Raw genomic sequence first — 23,086 nt, 5'->3', positions numbered from 1 at the left:
TGAATCAGAAGGATGGCTTGTTTGTTTCAGTGTGAGAATGGCTCATTTTTAATGAAATGTTTATTTCTTCAAACAGCTGTAAAGTATTAAATGGTTAGTTCGTGTGCCAGAAGGGAATTATTAGTCATGAATTTTGTGAAATCTAATTTACAAGAGGAGGAGCAGTACATCTACTTCCCAGTGTTAACTGACCCTTCGCAAAGACGAAGTTACTTTTGCTTAGTTACTGTTGCTAAGTCTGACAAGCCATGGTGCACTCACGCCACACATCATCTTCTCATACAGTGAAAAATATTTTGTGGAGGAAAGAGGAAACTGGCAATGTGCTAACAGACAAGACATAGCCGGTTACTTTTATGAAACAAAGTCTCAGCTTTCAAATTTTTTTTTTTTTTTAGAGATTCAAACATTTTATATATATATATAATACAAATACTGTTTTGTGGCTCTTTTAATGTGCTGTGCCAGGTCACTGGTGTGCCTTGGTTCAAGTGGCACATGAACTGATAATCTTTTTCTCTTTACTAATTATTATAGCACAAAATAACCGTGAATGAACATCAGAAGATATTTTTCAGCTGCAGAAAGGCATCAATAAGCACCACTTTCAAGTTCAAGTCTTCTGACGTTAGGTCAGATCACCTGTCAATCAAAATATATAAACCATACCTCTTATATAGACCTGTTTATCGACACAATCTTTTGCAATTTAGACTAATATTTGCTAACTACTCACCTTTACCCTATGAAACTGCTGAGGTGGACAGTATGAATAATCTAAACTCTTAATACTGCATGCATGCCAAATAAATACAAGCTGCTTTCACGTGTGAAACAAGCCCAGGGCTTTCACGACTAGTACCAAAACAACCCTGGTGGGAGTACTAACTGACTAATCGGCATAACCCTTACTAGGTTTTTCTGCCTCCTAATTTAACTCATTTATTTGTAATTGGTATTAATCATCTGCCAAGAATATTACTAAATATACTCTGTTTTTCACATGCATTAATGTCTGAAGTTGCTCTCCCGTGTTAATTATGCCGCTAATGTGCTGTGACTTTAAAGGAGCCTTATTATCCGTTATCATTATCATGGAGGTAAAAAAAATGTGTAGAACCAGTCACACACACAATGCTCGGATCAGCACTTCCGTGATATAATTCTTGGTAGATCTTCAAAATGTCAGTCATCTTTCCTATCATCGGTTGTCTTCTCAATCAAGCGATAAGTGGATCTGTATGCATTGAGTCTTATCCTAGAGCGCTAGCTACTGTATCCATTTTCCTCTCCCAGCGGCATTACTGCAGCTCTCTGATCTGAGCCAGGAAGTTAACCTCTTTGCCACTGCAAACACTCAAACATTTGTCTGCTCTAGAGGCATAACTTTGTTCGGCAGATTGCCTTATGAAAGACTGATGCTCTTACATTTCACATTCTCACATAGGGATGTCCTCTCTTCTGACTGAACACAGTTGAGGAAACATTCCAACGCTTCTTCATAGGTTCATTCATACAGTAACTGCTCTATCTTTTGCTGGAGCCGTTTCCTCCCGATGGTGCTGCAGAGGGAAGTTTAAATGTCTCTTTGCATATCTTTTCTATCATGTGTCTCAACCAAAAGCCATTAGTATTCTGTTGTGAGCCCCATGGACACACACAAGGAGCTCAAAATCAGTCCCCTTCCCCCCCTGTAGTGCACTTCAGTGACCGTTAAGCAATCTATAGACCTTTGGAAACTCAAATAGTGAAGAAGACTCATTGAATTCTGTTTAATGCTCATTGCTGCCAAAACTTTCTACTTAAAGGGCCTCCATTTATTTGTGAATTGTGGCAAGTTACTGGACGGGAAAGGGTTTGCTTGTGGCTTCTTTTATAAGGACGTTCGCCTGTTTTGGAAATAAGCAGAACAGACGCAGGACTCTCCTCCCAGTCATTTAATCAGTTGTGACATGAACTGAAAATGACCGTGCACTATGGGTAACACAAAGTTCACGGTTCAGTCTTTGTTACTAAAACTGCAGTTTCTAGAAATGCTGCAGGCCAAAGTCCAGCTGGAGCTGCAGTATGTCAAACGTTTCATCGTTTGCTTTTCTTCTTCTTTTAGAAGGAATCTCAAATTGCATTTATTACATCTCAAATCAGATGATACTTTAAGCAGGGTTCATATGAAAACATTTTGCGTTTTGGATCTCAGAAATGGTGGATGCTACATTTTAGTGTAAACCGTATGGCTTTCGTCCATCATTCAATGACTCATTCAACAGGCATCAGTTGTAATAGATTTTTTGTTTTCTTTAGAGAAAACCCCCATAATTACTTGGGTTTGTCTATTCAATATAGGACAACGTATGTTTACTGCATTAGACTTTGGACACAATGTCTGCTGTTTGTCACTATTCAGACCGTGAAATTGCATTATCCTTTGCCAACTTGTTTTTAGCGCTTGGGTGAGTAATTGCCAAGCATTGTTGGGAGTATGTCGAGAGGAGATGGCCAGTGTAAGCCCTCCAAGAGTGTGTTTGGTTTATGTTGTGAGAGAACTCTGGGGCCCTGGAAGGGAGTTCTGATTGTTACATGAATTTGACATGTTAAAACTCTTTTGTGGTAATGGAGAGGATGGAGAGTAGCTATAGTGTGGTTAAATATTTATGTTATTTGGATCATGATGAATGAAGTTATTTATTTCAGAGGTGTAGTTTCCCTTGGGAAAAAGTGTGCTTAATTGGATTAAAAAAGTATTTAAACAAACAATACTGTACAAAAAAGTATTTAAATTGTACTTCTTGGAGATAAGATAATGTTAATGTAATAATATTAATGAAATTAAAGGCCACTTAAGTGTACTTGGAGTTAGACTTGTGCCGGTATTTGTTAATGCGACATATTGCTGTGATTAATATGCACGATATTGTTATCCTGGGCACTTCTAAATACTGCGAATAATTATTACAAATTATTCTGAATTTGGAATGCATTTTAAGAATACTATTCCCATCATCTGGTCAAAATGCTCAACACTGCTGTATGCTGCTTGAAAGACTCGGTGCTCTCTGATGTAAACAAGTACGTAAGAGAAGCATATGAGGAACACTTGAGGGAGGAGCTGAATGAAAGCACATTCACTCTCTGACAGCAGATGGCGCTAAACTGCAGGAAATGTCCTTACCCTGGAAACCCCTTAAATAAACCAGCTGGACTACTTTCTGAAACATATTTAAATCATTTTAAATAGCTTTTCAGATTTGTGTATTTGCTATGATGTTCATCACAGTGCCAAATACTTAAGTATTAAGACTAAATAGATTATTTTAATCTAGACTTCAACGTGCCATAGATTTAATAAGCTATTGAAAGTATTTAATTTTTAACAAAGATTAATAACTTCTGTAGCAAATGTAGCTATTGTGAATGTTAATGGTTAACTAATGAGATTGTGAAGTGATACCTATGGGTCTTGCAAAACTTCTGTGCAAAAACTTTTAACTTTATTTTTCTTTTAGTTTTATTTAAATGTTCAGTTATTTTTTTTATTAGAAAAAAGTTATTTAACCTATTATGTAATTTAATATTATATACTATACTTTGAACACTTTTTTTTAAAAACTAAATTTCATTACCGTGATAATACCGTTTACCGTGATAAAAGTATGAGCAATTAATCGCAACAGGAAAATTTGATACCAGCATATCCCTACTTGCAGTATACTTTCATGACCATGTTTTTTTTTCTCCAAACTTAAGTACATTGTTAAAAACTGTCCTTTGTTGGAATGTAACAATTTCCTCAACTTACATTTCAATACATTTCACAATACAATTTTCTCCTGACAAAATGAGATTCAAGAAAAATTCTGAATGTAAATTTATTATTAATAAAACTAAATTTTAAAAGAGTTCCATTCGTATATACTCACACCAACTGTATCGCGATTAGTTTAACATCTCAACTGCCTTGAATTGTCACATTTTCAACTGGCTCGTGGTTCATCGTTACTTCCCTAGCACTTTGCAATGAGATTTCATTTAAAATACCTTTTAAATAGTTAGTTTAATCTTTTGTTGTGCTTTAAAATAAGTAAATGTGTTGACAAACATACTAAAGTGCATGTAAAGTATTTCTAAGTTTAGGTTTTATTTTGAACTACATTTAAAGTTAATGTTTTGCAACGTCTTCAGCCACACAAGCCTTAGCCGAAATGACATTAAAAGTATATATTGGTTCTCCATAAACGGGGTCAAAAGAGGCAGCTAATTTGTATTTCATATCAGTTTAAACTGTAATACTTTTTATTTACTTTCAGTTAAGTGTGTGAATAAAGTTCAGTTTGATAAGTTCTTTGAAGTTTTCCTTTTTTTTTCAAGGAAGCTAGTCTCACAAGGGTTATGCAAAAATACATTTGTCAAATAAACGTTACCCTTGTTATTCTAAACTCCTTGACATTGTCAAAACTAAAGGAGATGTTTTGAAGAGAAAAAAATCTCCTATTTGTTTTTCTTTTTCTATACCATGAAAGTTTATCTCTTAACTGAACATCTGCTCTGGTATATCGGACATCCAGATTAGCAATTTAAAAGTGAAAATTTTTCGGTTTGTGTTGACAAGGATCTCTTTCTGTTTGCATTACTGTAAATTCTGTCTTCTTTGGCAATAATATTGCTAATCTGGGTCAAATAAATTTGCATTGCTGAATCTTATAGCCATCTAATAGTATGTTAGACTTTCATGGTTTACTTAAATGTGTTTTTAAAATGTTTTTGAGCTGATTTGGATGCCTTCACTAGCTTGTTCTTTGTGTCTTGACAATATCAGGTTCTGTTTTGAGTGTCTGCTTGTTACTTCCAGTGGAAACCCTAGTATTCATGTGAGACATGTAGCTGAAGGAAATGAATTCTGAATGCAGAATTCAGAGCATTTCTGAAAGACCCTATGAGTGTGGATGTGAAGGTCTCTTAAATTAGATTGTGTAGCACACAAGCATGCAAGACGAGGACAGAATTTCCTGTGTGAAATGAGTTGCAATGTATCTTAAAAAAAAATTCACCCACAAACAGGAAATCACTTTTTTTTTCTCCATGTCAACAAACAAAAAACATTCTGTGCCCTGCTCAGAGTGCAGCCTGCGTACCCACGAGACTCGACACATCAAAGCGTGGTGTGGGACAAGACCTGATGGGCGATTGTGGGTCTGGATGGGTAGACACTCATGTGCAGGAGAATAAAATGATTCGTGGGACTCCTGCAAAATAAAATTATGCAAACATAAAATATCTAATAACAGCATTGCAGCATTGAGCAATGTAGCCAATCACAGACAAAAATATGAAAATCAGTCTCGTGCAGGTCTCTGGTGCAGCCATCCCGTGGTTTGAAATTTGTCCACACCATTAGCAATGCACTGAGTTGGAGAGTTGGCTCAAAAAGTAGAGTTTCAATCATGGTACAGTATATTGACTGTAAGGGAAGTTTTTGATGGGAGTAAAATGACAGGACCTCTCTGTTCATGTTAATGACCTGTGGAGTAATCAGAGCTGAGTGTGGGAGAATTTTACAGATGTTTTTGCTTCCCTGTTTAATTCCCACACTCAACACAGACACCCTGCACTCCCAGCATGCTTCACACACCTTTCTGTGCTCTATGCTTGGACACTTCTTTGTTGATACTATTGGTACTATTTTTTTTTTTTTTTGTAACCTCACTTTCCCTTTTCTCCCTTTTGATCATCTCCACCACTTCTTTCTCTGTCCTGACCATTTTCTCTGCCTATTGTGCAGGAGCATGATGTAATCCTTGAGAATGCAGTGGAGCTGATCAAAGGGACACCTCTTACTTCACTGTCATTCTGTGGATCTCTCCGGTGCAGCTTCATTCATATTGTGTATCGCTCCATAGTTAAGAGGTTGTTTTCATATTATCCTGTATTGTTGTTGTTATTATTTATTATTATTATTTTTAGTTCTTCTTTAGCTTAAGTGGTATTGCATAGTCATGAGTTTGATTCCCAGGTAATACAAGACCTGATAAAAGCATCTGCCGAATGCGTTGAAATGACTGAGAATTTAGTTTTTTTTACCTTCATGATAATGAGAATGAAAGTCCTGTGAAAAGAAAGCTTTATTCCTTGAATGCGTTTACATGTACAAAATAATTCACTAACATGACCTTTCATGTTGTCGGGTTCTTAAATATAATTGATGTTACATGTTTCCCAGCTTTTAAAAAATTCATTGTGTACTGTTTTTTTTTTTAATTTTATTTGTGGCATATGAGCCCCTTCTGCAAATAACAGTTTGCCTGTTAGTGTGTGACATAATAATAGAGATGCTGCCATGGCAACCAAGGTGACTTCAGAACGGAGCAGTTCGTCTGGGGTGCGTTTTAAGAGCCTGGATGTGTAAGACCTCATGGGTTTGATTAGGCAGCAGCTGAATTGGCTCTGAGCACTGTGTGTGAGGTGGCACAGTGACGTGAGGCAGTGCCACACAGTCTGAGCTTTTGTTCTGGACTCAGCAGAGCTGACGGTGTGTCCTGTGCTCCTCTCGCTACCCTGCCTCACGAGCAAGTATGCCGAGAGAAGTGGCCTGTGTTCAGAATCATGATGTCCTGTCCATTTGGATCCGAAGAACAATGACTTTTGTTTCAAAATAACAGAAATGTGTGCATTAAAGTGTTGGTTTATTATTAAATATTTCATTGAAATAGAAATGTATGAAGAGAAAAAACAATTTCACTTGCAGGTTATTCCTCAAGGTCAGGGCATTGAATTGTGAAATACAGTACAGTGTTGTTGGTTTGTACACTGCTCATTTTCACCAGTGTGGTTGGTCATCTTGGTAAAAGCATGCTTTGCGTGCTTAAATGGTATGCCATTCCAGACAAACTCTTTTTTTTTTTTTTTTTTTTTTACTTATTTATTTTTTACGATTTTACTTTACTTTTACTTAAATTTTTTCACCAAGGCCTACTGAAGGTATTCTGAGGATGTCTCTTTCTGCCTGCGGAGTTTGGATTGTATTATGTGAATCAGATTTGACCTAGATATCTTTTGTTATGAGTGGAAGGCTGTGTAGTTTCATAATGAAAAGCAGACTATAATAGCCGTCCAGAAATCATCTGAGCAACAGTCCCTTCAAGAAAAGCACAATAGACTTCGCCAACTGCTGTTGATGTCAAACTGAAAAAGAGAAGTGGGAGTTTTCTCCTCGTTCTGGAGACATTTATAATCTGATTGAGTGTGGGCCAGTCGTTTTGATTTTATTTTGGCTCCGTTCTTAGTATTTAGTTCATTGGGCTGTTTAATGAGCATTATATGACTGTAATTAATTCCCTCAAGAGAATCCTCCATTTCATGAGTTTAAGTAATTTCTCAGTGTTTCTTCTTGAGGTTTTCACCACAATCACATTTAGCTTCGATTGGCTTGATTTCCCTTAACTTGATTGCCCAAGAATGAAAGTATGGGCCTGCAAGATATTGTGATCCATTGGAGCTAAGGTGTTGCAATAAGTGTCTTAAGTAGGGCTGCAACTAATCGATAAAATCAGTAATGAAAATAATCTAATAAATGACATTTTATGATTAGTCTCATGTTACACAAATTACCATTTAGCAAAAACCTTGTCATAACATCAATTAAGTGATTCAACACCTGTGTTGCCATTATCTTTGAAAACTATAAAGAGAGGACACGCATGTCCCTTAAAACAGAAAAAGAGACTTTAAGAAAGTATACATTGTTCAAGTAAATTTACTTTACTGTAAAAGCAATGTGAAGTAGTAAAGTCATTACTTTGTTGTAAAATTTTAGGTTTTAAACTGCATTTATCCACCGTGTGTAGCAAGTATTTATAAAGACTTTGTTGGAAGAGCATAAGAATGAATACTTGATCAAAAAAAAAGTCTGAAGATTTTTCCATTGAGGTAGTATTTTTCCAAATCAGATGGGAACCCTTTAAAATATTCCTTGACTTGGCATTAAGATATGGTGCTCCTGGGGTGGAAATGACTGGACTTCATAAAGACACTGCTGCCGTCACTCAGATACATTTCCTCTATGGACAGGTAAGACCATGTTTCAATCATTGTTGCTTATTAGGTGTTGGTGTGTGTGTTATTGAAGTTGTAGAGGTCTTTTATTTGGAAAGGCACCATTTGAACAGTTGTGTCTTTTTAAACCATATGAGTTTTTCTGTTTATAGGGGAGGATACTTTCTTTGTTGGATGATAACACCATTCATCTTTGGGAGATTGTGCAGAGAGAAAACCGCTCACATTTAGCAGAGGTTCATAGCTTCAACCTGCCTGGCAGGCCAGGAATCGAGAGCACCGGGTAAGGTTTTGTTCCTTATTCTGGTTGCATTTCCCCAAGTTTGCTTAGTGATGCCCTTTATTGTCTTGTCAAACCATGACCTTTATGTTGCTTCCTTCTCTTGTGTAGTGCGACACATGTGACCGTCATGCTGTTGAAGCTGAGCTGTGATCTTCTTGCTCTGGGCACTGAAGGTGGCGGGGTACACTTTCTGGAACTGCCCACCCTCACCTTACTGAACAAGTCTCTGTTCCAGGATGAGATCACGCAGAGGTGAGAGGTGCCCTTTATTCCCGTGATGGCAAAGCTGAATTTTCAGCATCATTACTCCGTCTTCAGTGTCACATGATCCTTCAGAAATCGTTATAAAGTGCTGATTTGCTGCTCAAGAAACATTTCTCCTCATTATCTGTAAACAGTTGTGCTGCTTGATATTCTCGTGTAAACTGTGATACACTTTTTCGTGATTCTTTGAATAGAAAGTAGAATTTTAATAGAATTTATTTAGAAATATTGCAAGTAAAAGTATTGTCTAGTATAATGTTTAACCTGTCTTCTACAACAACTCTGAAAAGTATTATCTCAATGTCTCAGGGGAAAGTGAGGATTTTTTTTTCTTTTTTATAAAATAAAGATGGCCGAGCAGACAGATTCCAAGCACTTACCTCATAAAATAAACATTTAGGGACTCTCACCCCATCTGTGCGAGAGGTTAAATGAAGCTGCAGCAAGCAGACCTCTTGTTTATTTTGGCCCTGTCTGAGGTGCTTTTGTCACACTTCTCTCATACACTTTGAACTAGGAATGAATCGAACATCCTGGTTCGCTGCAGGCTCTTTGCCCCATTTTGCCCCCAGCTGTGGCTGTCTGTTACTCTGTCAGTAGGATATATGCAGCTTGAGCTTTAACTGTCCCACTGCCAAGGCACTGACTTCACACCGCCACAGCTAGACATTTGGTTTTCAAAAAGGCCTGGATCCCGGTGATCTTATGAGATCTTTAAGCCGCTGCTGTCCATTTATCATTGCATGAATATTTATAAATATTTAATACACGTTTTGTTTAAAAGAAACCAGTTTTTCTTAATTTCTGTAATTTCTGCTGGAAATCACACTAACTATTCATCTTACTCTTTAAAGACGTTATTTAACTCTGAGATAAATTACAGCTTTCGCAGTGTGCTCTTTTGCAGATATAGCCTGGGCGGCTAAATGTGGAATTTATCTGCTTCTGAGAGACCTCGAACTGCTCATTAACTGAGCACAATTTGGGGTAATGGGCATCCTTTCTGAGCCACTGGTAATAAGTATGTGTCAGCCAGGAAACTACTGAACAAAATGCTTTTGTACGAAGTGCCAAATCTCTTGGGCCCCAGCCGAGGAGTCGTATAAAACGAGGGATGTGAGCTTTGCACACTCATCTCTGGGAATCAGCAGGATCTGGAATGCCATAATAAACTCTGTGGCTCAGTAGAAAAAAACATTATTGTGTTTTGTGGTGATTTGTTTTTCTTTAAGACATGGGGGCATCTAGATTGACATTGTAAATGAGTTTTAATGTCTTCAGAATACTTCTTATTATAATTATAAATGGTGTGCTTGTAAGCACGAAACCTAACATGCATCCACTGTGGTGTGGCCATCCTCTTCTAACCTCACTGAAGACTAGTTTGGAAAACTATTTTACAATATCATTCTTGTAAATTAAGGGTTCCTACATTCATGAAAAACCTGGGTATATTAAGTTTTTAATTATTTTATAGTAATATTATAATAATAATACTTTTATTATTATTATTATTATTTAATATGATTATCATAATCATCATCTTCATCTTTGAAATGATTCAACATTTAAAAAGTTAACATTTAAAATATTAAATTTTTTAAATCTAATTTAACATTTAAAAATGTTAATTATATGATTGATGTAATTATATGATTGTATGGTGATGGTTGTTTTATTTATTAATTTTATCAAATAAATATGCTCCGATTTGTAATTTTTTAGAAATTGCTCTGTGATTTCAGACTCTTATCTGAGTAATCATGAATAACTGGAAAAATCATGTAGTTATTGCCTTATAGCCTTGTTCTACGCATTTTCAGTTTTTATACAATTTTAATTTAAGAAATCTAAAATTGTGTGATCTTCCTTTTAACTTTGACCATGTTCAAAATTCTGACTCTATATTTGGGAGGATTCATGCAATTTCAATTTGGCCATACTAATTAATGATTTGGTTATCATCATCATCATCATCATATACTGATTTATAAACTGCAGTATGTCTTTCAGGAAGTGCAAATCAGTTTTTTTTGTTTCTTAAATTTTCTTGAAAAACTATTCTGTTGTTTGTGTGAAATTTAGTTTCTTGTGGCTGTTCTCACCCGAAGCCAAGCCACCAAACGTCTACTCCAGTCCTTCTTTTCCAAGTGCCTTCCTCTTTCCCTTCATGGCCGCGTCTCATCTCGACTCTGTGGGTGTACCATGCACATTCCAGCTCTTGAATCCATGCCACCGCCACAGAGGAATCCCGGATTGTTGCTTTTGATTGGTCATCATTTATCCGGCTTTCAAACTGAATTTAAACATGTCAGCGTCTGCTGTGTTACTTTTGCATTGGAACCATTGATTTTAAATGTTTGAGTTGTTTATTGAACTTTTGTCTTTTCTTTCCGTTCACCCGTTAGACTTTGCAAACATGAATCAAGAGTAATTGTTACCAAATGTTTTATACGTTGTTCTCAACGTTTGGAGCTTGGTTAGTTCATCACTCATTGAACCCTGAGACCTGCACATTTTTCCATGCGAAATGCTTTTCCACACAAAGTCTGCGTTTGATTCTGTTGAGAAAAAAAAAGTGCTGACTGAAGTTTTGAAGTAAAGGTTTTCTGTAACCTCTGATGTGTAGTTCAGTAGCGCTCTGTGTTTGGGGAGTTAAGTAGTGTGTACTCCGATTTGGGTTTTTCACCAAATAGAAGTGCAGTTGAGCGGCACTACAAAGACAATAAATCTTCCAAATGTTCCTAGGTGCAGCATAGTGCTTGGTTTTGTCATCTGTCTGTAGGTTTTCTGAATCTTCAGAATACCCTGAATAAAAGATTTCTATTCGTTATTCATGTGTCTGGTTATTCCCCTTTTCAGTGTTCCAGAGGAGTACAAGTGTGGAAAATCATTGGGGCCTGTGGAGTCCCTGCAGGAACATCCGCAAGACCCTGATAAAATCCTCATTGGTTACAGCAGAGGTCTGGTTGTACTCTGGGAGCTCAACAGTCGGCATGTAGTCAACCTCTTCCTGGGAAAGCAGGTGGGTTTGTGTGTGTGAGTTGGTTTGATGTTTCTTATATGGCTTTCAACACTCTTTTGGGCTTGTGTGGTTGAAAGGCATTAAATTGAAAGAGAAACACACATCAGTGTTTTAAAATCTGTAAATCTCAAATTATTGCACTGTGCACAAAGTGATCAGATCAAGAGATCTGTCCGTGATTCATAAAAACTCCATCTTTAAATCCTCGGTGCTTGATGTGGGGTGGTGTTAGCGCAGTGGATAAGACGCATGCCTGTGGTGTGGGAGACCCGGGTTCGAATCCACTGTGAACCGCCAGTGTGTCCCTGAGCAAGACACTTAACCCCTAGTTGCTCCAGAGGCGTGCGACCTCTGACATATATAGCAATTGTAAGTCGCTTTGGATAAAAGCGTCAGCTAAATGAATAAATGTAAATGTAAGATGTCCAGCTGGTTTAACTCAAACCTTTTGACTTCCTTTCATCATTTTTGGTCCTTCATTGATGCTGTGTATTGTGTGGGACTGTCACTCTTGCAGCAGCTGGAGAGTTTGGTCTGGGAACGGTCCGGGAACAGCTTTGTTAGTTCCCATAGTGATGGCGGATACATGGTGTGGACTGTCAGCAGCAGCAATCCCTGCACTCTTGACCCCGTCTCATCCACAATACCATATGGTGAGCCGAAACATATGCCAATTACACACCCTTCCCTTTTTCTCTTTGGCTCTCACACACACAGATTGTTTGTTTACAGTAAGCTTGTTTACATGTGCAATTATAATGGTCAAATGGTTAAGTTACATTTTCCCTTTGTCTGTCAGTGTCATATCAAACAAAAGTTTGGGCTCAGATTTGTTTTTATTCAGCAAGGATTCTTTTATTCAGCAAGGATGCATTAAATTGAGCAAACCGTGATAGTAAAGACGTTCATTTCAGATAAATGCATTTCTTTTGAACATTGTATAGTCCAGAAGATCCTGAAAAAATTATTACAGTTTCCCCCAAAATATTAAGCAGCACAATTTATATTTAAAAAAGACTAGCTATTGTTGTATTCTGACTGAAATCAAACATTTAACATGCTTGTAAATGCACTTCATGGTTAGGGCTGTTTTTTACGGAGGTATAGTAATTCCAGTAGCCATAAGCTCATAGTCGGCTGGTCATGCTGTAATGTTTGCTTAACTTGCACAATGTCAGGAAATGTTGTTCTATACCAAAGCTTTGAGTCCATTTGACTTTTGTAATAGGCCATTAAAATCCTTCTCCAGACTTATTAAAGGGACCGTAAACCTCAAATGCACCCTTCACTATTAGCTGATGGTTTGTTGACACAAACCACTTGGAGGATCTACAGATATTTTCCAATTTTTAACATGTCCTCTGCCAAGATTTCTGTAGTTTTGGTGGTTTGTCTTAAACTCAGTTTGTCGTTCTGTTTTCCTCATTTGTGTTATTCATCTCAGGCCCCTTTCCCTGCAAAGCTGTGAACAAGATCCTGTGGAGGACAACAGAGTCACGGTGCGTGCGGTGAAGTGTGAGAAATGAAATCCCATGATGGCATGTTTTCGTTCTCTCAGGAGGGTCTCCTCTGTGTCTGTAGAGCTCCTCTAGTGTTGTTTAGTGGCGGTATGCCCAGAGCCAGCTATGGAGACAGACACTGCTTGACCATCCTCCAGGACAGCAGCCACGTCACCCTGGACTTCACCTCGCGTGTCATAGACTTCTTCACCATTCACTGCACCGACAAAGACAAGGGTGAGCAGGCCACCCATGGGTGTTTAAAGTGTTTAAAGATTTGAGTGGGATGGGTGGTTTGAACTAACTCTTAAGTCATTTTATTTCACTGAAATAGTATCTGTCATAATATTATGTTTAGCATTATTTATGCATAATATTTAGTTGAAAGTTCAACTCCAAACTGTTTTATTTATTACACATCCTTATCTATCTAGTTACTTTTGGAATGGGAATTCATCTCTAATTGATAATAACAGCAACTGTTTGACATTCCTACCATGGTATATACATCATAATGTCCAGCCCTATAGGTTTAAACTCTTACATGGGGCAGTCACTAACTACCACCCTTGTACCCTTGATCAGGGCACTTGGACCCTGGTTGCTTCTGTGGAGCTGTTCCTGTAAAAGTGTATTCATATGCTAAATGTTTATTTTTATTTCCTGTGCATGGACTCTAGTTATTTTTGTGCCTCCCAGAATTTGATGACCCATCAGCGCTTGTGGTTCTTTTGGAAGAGGAGTTGGTAGTGATTGATCTTCAGATGGCTGGCTGGCCCACTGCCCCTGCTCCCTATCTGGCTCCTCTGCACTCCTCTGCCATCACCTGTTCATGTCACATCTCAAATGTGCCTCCCAAACTGTGGGAGAGAGTGATCTGTGCGGGCCAGCAGCAGTGTCCTCTGCAGAACTATGAGGTGGCGGAAAAGACTCCATACACAAACCCAAAACTAGCACCTTTTTTAAACATGTGCTCTGTTGGTTTAACAGGAATTTGGGCAGAATTAAATATTTTAAAATCAACTTTTTTTGTGTGTTTACATTTTCGTAACTGACATATAATTGGCTTTCATGCTTTTACATGTGTATCGTTTTTCTTTCACTTCTGCAGAAAACTAAACATTTGCATTTAGTATAACATCTGTTATGTGTATAACATTAACATCCATAAAACAAGCTCCAACCTTCATTTTTTTTGTTACTGTTATATAAATGAATTGATTTAATATGGCACGCTCATACGGTATTTTTAGATTTAATAACTTAGGCTTTCTGAAATGTATTTTATTTAACAACCACCAATAAAACACAAACCAGCATCAAAGTTCTTATTTAATGTTATTTCATTAGAGATTTAAATTTTGCCAGATGGTTTTTTTTTTTTTTTTTTTTTTCTCTCGTTGAAGTGGCTGTGCCGAGTACGCTTTTTAAAAAATTCTTGTGTGTTTTTGACAGAATTGGCCAATATGTGGAGGGAAAAACTTAGCACCTGATCCAAAGCAGAAAGAACTGCTGTTAACTGGGTGAGATTTTTATTTTATTTATTAATTTTGATATCCAATTAGTAAACAAATAAAGTTATTCTAACAGCTGCTTACATTTTTCCTCAATGTTTTGATAAAGCGTCCCACAGGCTTTAATGAAAACGTTGTTTATTTGGATCAGTTGTCAGGATGATGTGTGCCTATATTTGTTTTGTTCTTTCAGTCATGAGGATGGTACAGTGCGTTTCTGGGATGCGTCAGGAGTGTCGCTCAGACCGCTGTACAAGCTGAGCACAGCCAACATCTTTCAGACGGACTGTGACCACAACGACAGCCTGACGCAGGCCGGGGAGGAGGAATGGCCTCCTTTTAGAAAGGTCCGGGATTTATGGGAGATCTGATGATTTTATTTTCACTTTTAAAAACAAAGCTTAAATCACATCATCTGAACACAGTGTTATTTTATTTTACTGTGTTGTTTTCTTTCACAACAAGGGCAGCTTTAGCAAGTTTCTTCACCTCTCCCCTTTCTTTTTTTTTTTTTTTTTTTTAATCCACCTTTTCCTCTTCATCAGCTTCTCCATGAAACGCCAACTCCAGTCTGGCACGTGGCCCACTTTAGCACATGGGATTCACACTGGAGTCGATTCCTATGCACCTTAATTAAAAGCAGACTGTCTGTCTGTTGACTAAAATGCTTTGATTACGTCTGCTGAAGATGAAGCACATTGCTGCTCTGGATGGCACTGCTGCATGCTTTTGTTTTACAATTATTATTTTTTTCTCCACATAACATGCACATTCCTCTTTTCTTTGATCTAGTCTTTGTCCGCAGCTGTTTGGTCAGGATCAGATGTTGTTGAGGGTCAATGTTTCTAGAGGGGAATGAAATTTAGTCTTATATTATTACAGATTGCTTTATATTGTTCATAATGCGTGTAGATCTATATCGCTGATGGTTTTTCTTTGAATCTGTATAGATGGGATTTGATTTTCCGTTTGCATGTGGAAGATATTTTGTTTGTCTTTGTTACAGTTAGAATGGACTTTATTTGCTTGGGTTTGTTTTGGTACTATTTTTTTTCTCTCATAAAAGTGATATTGCAACTCTTCAGTGATTCTTAATGCTGCACAATTAGTGTTTGCTTTTCATTTATTTCCAGGTGGGCTGTTTTGATCCATATAGTGATGATCCCAGACTAGGAATCCAGAAGATCAGCATCTGTAAATACAGCGGAAAACTTGTGGTGGCTGGAACTGCCGGACAAGTAGGATCACTAGTTTTTAATGATTAATGCAAATATATTTTTAGTTCGTAAGGTTCGTGTTAGTAAGGTTATTTCCTATACTCTGTTCACAGGTTATAGTTATGGTTCTTAGCGATGAGAAGTCAGATCACATGATTGATGTAGCCACGGTGGACCTGCTCCAGGACCGAGAGGGTTTCACGTGGAAGGGTCATGACCGGCTGCCTCCTAAGAGCGGCTCAGTAGTGTTTGCTCCTGGATTCCAGCCGGTTGTCCTGGTGCAGTGCATGCCCCCCGCGGCCGTTACTGCAGTAACCCTGCACGCAGAGTGGAACCTCATTGCCTTTGGCACCAGTCATGGCTTTGGCCTCTTTGACTACCATCGGCGAAGTCCAGTGCTGGCGAGGTAACTCATGGGGCCATCCAAAGCTGCTGTGTTCTGCTCGTTCAGGAGCGCTTTTAATCAGTGGATCAAATTGAAAGAGATCGATCTCATTTGCTTTGAAGATATTTTAGTTATCTGAATTTGGGGTTGGCTCGATTTATATATTACATACATTTACTATATAATATGTGATTTTTTTTCTTGTGCGCACCCATCCTCAAGTCAGGCGGGGTTTTCAAATTAACAATTAATAATGACAAAGTTAATAAGCACATGATTATCTCAATGAGCATGTCTGATCTGAAGCTGCGTTTCCAACTATATGTTACAAATATTTCAGGACACAAACCATATTGAAATTAAACAAGAAAATAGAAAAGTATTGCATCCAGTAGTGAATCCAGTTAATTGTTATTACAAAATATTCTTGCACACTCTGCATCTGCCTCTTGAATGTGCTTATGATAACAAACCTAATAAAAATCCTTAATGTTATTAGCAACAACAATACTAATAATAATATAATAATGTTAATTATAATACATTTTATTAAAATGATAATCATTTATTATTATTTTAATCTAAATTTAATTATTATTATGTTAACTGTCATATAAAGTGAATTCAATATTTAATAAGTGATAATAATATAGTAATACATTTTATGAGATAAAGTATTTTTTAATAGTTATAACTATATAAAATAATAAAATAACTAATAGAAATCTTTTTGTGTGACTGTACTTTGCTATAAAGGAATAAAGGTTTTGGGTTTTTTTCCATTAGGTGCACCCTACACCCCAATGACTCTCTGGCTATGGAGGGTCCGCTGTCTCGAGTGAAGTCTCTGAAGAAATCCCTGCGCCAGTCCTTCAGAAGAATCCGGAAGAGCAGAGTCTCAGGAAAGAAGCGTGCTGTGGTTTATAGTCCCACTAATAAAGTGAGTGTCTGGAAATCTCACGTACATGCATTACAATCTCCCAGGTTTAGACAGTCCAGGCTATGATACCGTAGTTTGTGAGTCTGTTGATTATCAGTTTCCTGTAAGATGCTCATCTCGTTTCGTCAGGTGAAGGAGGCTAACGCTCAGCTGGCGGAGCACGGCGCTGAGGTGACACCGGTGCAGAGACGGATTGAGCCCCGCTCTGCCGACGACTCTCTGTCTGGAGTGGTGCGCTGCCTATGCTTCGCTGACACTTTCCTCAGAGATGGTGAGACTTGTGGGGGAAAATGTTTCAAATATGGCTCAGTATGCAAGTTTTAATACTTAATTGTGTTTTTTTGTTTGTGTTTTTTGGCAGTTTTTGTACAACTTATGTGAAATTACGATTCAATGCTATTTCAGATCCATCTGTTAAATTAAAACCAACTGGGATGTTGAAAATGTTTTCAGATATACTGAACTTTTTTTCAATAGAGATTATTTGTGAATTATTAAATCTATTTATAGCCCTAGTTTTAAATATTTTTTTTTTATTTTTAATTATCAGTCTGATATCAGATCAGCAAAAGCAATATTTATGTCGATCTAATCTAGAAATCAAATTCTAAATCGAAGTTTTGTCTTTGCTGTGTGAAATGTGTGGGCTGATGTGTCTATTGTTTAACCTGGCTCAAGGCTTCTACACTCGCCCACGTTTGCGTGTTGAAGTGATTTACGCTGTCACTCTATATTACGATGTCGGGGTCACAAGCGTGAGGACGCCCCGTTTCCCTTATCTTCAAATATATGACCTCGTGACTCCGACTCTTGCACAATAGTGATAAGATCGTGTTTGGCGAGGGCTGAATTTTCCATGAGGGAGTTCTGAACAAAGTAGTATTGTTTTATTAGTGCAATATATTTAAATGATTCACAGTAATAGGGGGAATAATTTTGCATTTGTACTGTGTGGTTCTCGGTGTGAGTGCTTTGTTATTGGATCATAATAATAGGTCAGGTTAGGTCACTATTTTCTGAAACTGCTGTGCTGACTGAATAGGGAAAACTAAAAAATGTGCTCACACAAAATCTTGCCCTCATCAATAGTAGAGGCTGAAAGATGAATTATAAAACATAGTCCTGTAATTAAATGTTAATTTTTTTGCACTTGCCAGATGTTAAACTAAATGTAAATGGTTCATAATCTGTTAACACTTGAATATTGGGATGAGCATGTAATTGTTTATGTCCTGCATGTAACGGTATTATCATGTCAGTTTTTGCTTTTTAAAAGGATAACAAATAAGGATTTGTAAAAGTAAGACCAGATCTAAGAAACTGGCAATATATCATGCATGTATTTTGTAAATGAGTCTCCAGGATGTCAACATCTATTGTTATAGATGAATGCCACCTCATTGACAGCATTGTTTTTCCTCTGCTACTCAGGAACGCATCATGGTCCTACAATGTGGGCCGGCACGAACTCTGGCTCCGTGTACGCATACGCTCTGGACGTCCCCTCGCAGGAGAAGTTCTCTGAGCAGAGCGTGGAGGCGCTGCTGGGGAAGGAGATCCAGCTCATGCACAGAGCTCCAGTGGTGTCCATCGCTGTGCTGGATGGCCGAGGGAACCCTCTGCCGGAGCCGTACGAAGTCTCCAGAGATCTGGCCAAGGCCCCAGACATGCAGGGCAGCCACTCTGTTCTTATTGCTTCTGAGGAGCAGTTTAAGGTTGGGATATTTACAACAACAACAACATAAAAACTGGATCATCAAAAAATTTATTGGAAGTGAACAACCTTTCTTTTGCTTTCTGTAGGTTTTCATGCTGCCCAAAGTAAGCGCGAAGACCAAGTTCAAGTTGACCGCCCATGAAGGCTGTCGAGTACGAAAGGTGGCGCTGTCGAACTTCACCAGCGTCAGCTCTGAAGAGTACTCTGAGAACGCTCTCGTGTGCCTTACCAATCTGGGTGACATCCACGTGTTCAGTGTGCCAGCACTGAGACCGCAAGTACACTACGACTGCATCCGCAAAGAAGACATCAGTGGCATTGCTTCCTGTGTATTCACCAAGACAGGACAAGGTTAGTAGTTCATTCTCAAACAGCATGTCAATAATTTCTAGCTTTGAGCTTTTTCACATGAATGAGATTCAACTGTTTCCTTCAATATTATTAGGATTCTACCTGATTTCGCCCTCGGAGTACGTACGAGCGCTTCTCGCTGTCAGCTCGTGTGATCACAGAGCCACTGTGCCGAGTGGATGTGGAGCGACCTCACGATCTCTCTGCTCACAGGTAAACCAGAGAGATTTCTCAAATCAGTTTAACAGTGTTCTTACCAGGTGCAGTGCAGAGTTTTAAGAGACTTGCCTGTCTAGTCTGAATGTGACATTCCCCGGGTATCATCACGGTCACTGCCAATTAAATGATATTTGATGTTCAATATGCAATTATGTTGAGCAGGTTTTTGGATCAATGAGATTTTACTGATGGTGGAGCTACTCAAGCAATTTCATAAAACATCATCCTACGGGTGAAATGTACAGTACAGACCAAAAGTTTGGAAACATTACTATTTTTAATGTTTTTGAAAGAAGTTTCTTCTGTTCATCAAGCCTGCATTTATTTGATCAAAAATACAGAAAAAAACAGTAATATTGTGAAATATTATTACAACGTAAAATAATAGTTTTCTCTTTGAATATACTTTAAAAAAATAATTTATTCCTGTGATGCAAAGCTGAATTTTCAGCGTCATTACTCCAGCCTTCAGTGTCACATGTAACATCCAGTCTATCACATGATCATTTAGAAATCATTCTAATATTCTGATTTATTATGAGTGTTGGAAACAGTTCTGCTGTCTAATATATTTGATGAATAAAAGGTTAAAAAGAACTGCATTTATAAAAAAAAAAAAAAATTCTAATAATATATATACTAATAATATATTTTCTTTACTATCACTTTTTATCAATTTAACACATCCTTGCTGAATAAAAGTATTGATTTTATTTAAAAAAAAGAAAAAAAAATTACTGACCCCAAATTACTGACCAGTAGTGTATATTGTTATTACAAAATATTTATATTTTAAAAACATAGCTTCTTTTTTTTTTTTTTTTTACTTTTTATTCATCAAAGTATCCTAAAAAAGTATCACATGTTCTGAAAAAATATTAAGCAGCAGAACTGTTTCCAACTTTTATAATGAATCATCATATTAGAATGATTTCTAAAGGATCATGTGATAATGATCCTAAAAATTCAGCTTTGCATCACAGAAATAAATTATAATTTAAAGTATAAAACATTTAAAAACAATTGTTTTAAATTGTAATAATATATCACAATATTATTTTTTTTCTGTATTTTTGATCAAATAAATGCAGGCTTGATGAGCAGAAGAAACTTCTTTCAAAAACATTAAAAATAGTAATGTTTCCAAACTTTTGGTCTGTATTGTATATAGTAACTTTGATTTATTACTCATTTAATTTGTTTTTTTTTTCTACTTTGGTTTTGGATAATAGGAAATGTATGTTGGGGTGAAGTAAATTTGCCTTTTACACTGATTTGAAAATGTTTGTAAAAGTGACAGTTGGCAGTAGGGATGTCCAGAGCCAATCTCAAGGATCGGGATCAGGGCTGATTAAGTAATTTTTAACTTCTGATTTATTTGCCATCATGCCGGTGTCATGCAATAAGAGGTGATATGCATTTTCAGTAGTCCCCAACATCCTCATTAAAAGGAAAAAAGATCCTCAAACGTGACACGCAATGACAGATCAGATCATACCCATTCAACATTCAGTGTTTAGCCTATTTGATGTGCACTTTGTGTCATCAATCCGTCCACAGTAATTACTGTTATCTGCTGTCAGACTGTCTGAGAACCCGTTGTCATAACGCATTGCTGGTTACATTTTGCTTTGGACGACTGACAGATTAGCATTTGAAAACCTCGTTCTAACCTAATCTCAGTTTTTACCTTTATGTTGCAACTAATCTGCTTACTGTACATATAAAACACAAGTTTATATCAGTAGTCCCATATTAATAAATGTGACCACACAGTCTGTTTACAGAGTCTTTCATTGTAACATATTTACATTTACCAGTGTCTTTACAGTGTGTGCATATATAGAGAGATTGTGTGTGTATACTGCATGTGTGTGTATATCTCTATCTATCTATCTATCTATCTATCTATCTATCTATCTATCTATCTATCTATCTATCTATCTATCTATCTATCTATCTATCTATCTATCTATCTATCTATCTCACACTCACACTGTTATATTGGAAATTAGTGAAGATGCCCCCTTTTTGCATTTGTGCCCCTGAGAAAGTTACTCTACATCCCTGTGTACATTGGATTGATTTTAATAACTTTAATGGATTTGAACTGTGCACCAAGAACTAGGAAAATATAAGTATCAGATAGGGACTCTGTATCAGCAGATAGGATACTCCGATAGGATCGGGGGCACAAAAAACCCTGATCGGGCCATCCCTATTTGGAAGACATCATTGCCATTAATGGTAGTGAAATGGTGTTAATATACACTGTTGAGATTAACTGGCCAATTAAAAAAAATTTAATGTAATAATTTCATTTAATTACATGCATGCATGCTTTGTATGGAAGCATATGGGTAGCATTATTCAATTTGGGATGTAATATGCAAAATGACAATGCAATATGTAAAAAGCAATGCATTTCTGTATTTACATTTACATTTTCCAATACATTTGTGCAACGTTTGGTGCAAAATTAAAAAAATGAAAATTAAATTACATAATTTTCATTTGCCATTTCATACACCATTTTTAATATGTAAAATGAATACTAATTTTAACGCTTTATAAGTTGCAAAATTAAAATGAAAATGTATTACAGAAATGATAAGATATGTATAACATGTTCAAGCAAAAACTGTGGCAAAATGATCATTTAAATGATATTTTTCTTAAATGCATTAACACTCACAGTCAAGACACTTACGATTGCATTTTCATTCAATGTCCCGCAATGAATGTAGCAAAATTCAATGTGCACATTGAAAATGCATTCCGAGCCGATCACGTCTCCCATCACTGCGTGAACAAGGCGGGGCTTGAAGAAGGTCCGAGACTCAAATCTCAAGAAAAGGATTGAAGTGAGAGAACATGGACAAGACAGTTTGTCCGTGTACGTTTTGATCATTTCGGTTTATGGCACTTGTGGGCGGAGCTGAAACGCTGCTTTCATCTGATTGGTCGAATCGCTTCACCTTCAACACAGTCTTTTCATTCTTTCAAACAGAATAAGAGTCAGTGCGAGTGAAGCACTGTAATGTCTGAAACTACCGTTCACTGTTAATTAGCATAATATTTTAATCAGATGTAGCTGGGCACATAATTCGTGCTGCTGCGACTTGCAAGAGACCCCGTTAAAATTATTTCTAGGTTGTATACTGTATTGTATAAATATTGTCCCACTGATAAAAACAGTGCAAATAGTTCTGTCTCCTTGGATAACAGTGAAGTGGAAATAAATAGTTACATTTATGAAATAAAATTAAATAGGATTTTTTGGGAAGGTAAGTCTGGCCAGTTATACAGCAACATGAGTCAGACGAGTCTGAAGATCTGAGCTGAATTTGGTGAAACATTAAAGTTCTAGTCTGTGTCAATTACTCTCATAATAAATAATAATGTTACCCGTATATTTCGGTATAAGTTGCATCAGTCCAAAAATACGTCATGACGAGGAAAAAAACATATAAGTCACATTTATTCAGAACCAAGAGAAAACATTACCGTCTACAGCCGCGAGAGGGCGCTCTGGGGTAGGCTACAGGAGCACTGAGCAGCAAAGAGCTAATTTTACTATTTTTATTTAGAAATGTAACTATATTAATTTTTACAATTATTTATTA

General features: G+C 37.1%; 1 protein-coding gene across 1 annotated transcript in view; it reads left to right on the top strand.

The window, feature by feature from the left end:
• Nucleotides 1-23,086, top strand: part of LOC132149343 (lethal(2) giant larvae protein homolog 1-like) — a 32,733-nt gene that overhangs the window by 6,993 nt on the left and 2,654 nt on the right. The window contains 18 exon segments of the mRNA XM_059558504.1: nucleotides 7,980-8,061; nucleotides 8,199-8,329; nucleotides 8,438-8,581; nucleotides 11,456-11,618; nucleotides 12,136-12,271; nucleotides 13,063-13,117; nucleotides 13,200-13,354; nucleotides 13,817-14,034; nucleotides 14,573-14,640; nucleotides 14,825-14,978; nucleotides 15,765-15,869; nucleotides 15,962-16,254; nucleotides 17,020-17,173; nucleotides 17,303-17,444; nucleotides 18,605-18,888; nucleotides 18,977-19,241; nucleotides 19,336-19,364; nucleotides 19,366-19,454. Coding sequence (XP_059414487.1) covers nucleotides 7,980-8,061; nucleotides 8,199-8,329; nucleotides 8,438-8,581; nucleotides 11,456-11,618; nucleotides 12,136-12,271; nucleotides 13,063-13,117; nucleotides 13,200-13,354; nucleotides 13,817-14,034; nucleotides 14,573-14,640; nucleotides 14,825-14,978; nucleotides 15,765-15,869; nucleotides 15,962-16,254; nucleotides 17,020-17,173; nucleotides 17,303-17,444; nucleotides 18,605-18,888; nucleotides 18,977-19,241; nucleotides 19,336-19,364; nucleotides 19,366-19,454 — 2,667 coding nt within the window.

The sequence above is a fragment of the Carassius carassius genome, chromosome 9 (assembly GCF_963082965.1).
Source record: "Carassius carassius chromosome 9, fCarCar2.1, whole genome shotgun sequence".
In the NCBI taxonomy this organism is placed as follows: Eukaryota; Metazoa; Chordata; class Actinopteri; order Cypriniformes; family Cyprinidae; genus Carassius; species Carassius carassius.
The sequence above is the reverse complement of the archived record's forward strand: the minus strand, read 5'-3'. Positions and strand labels throughout refer to the sequence as shown.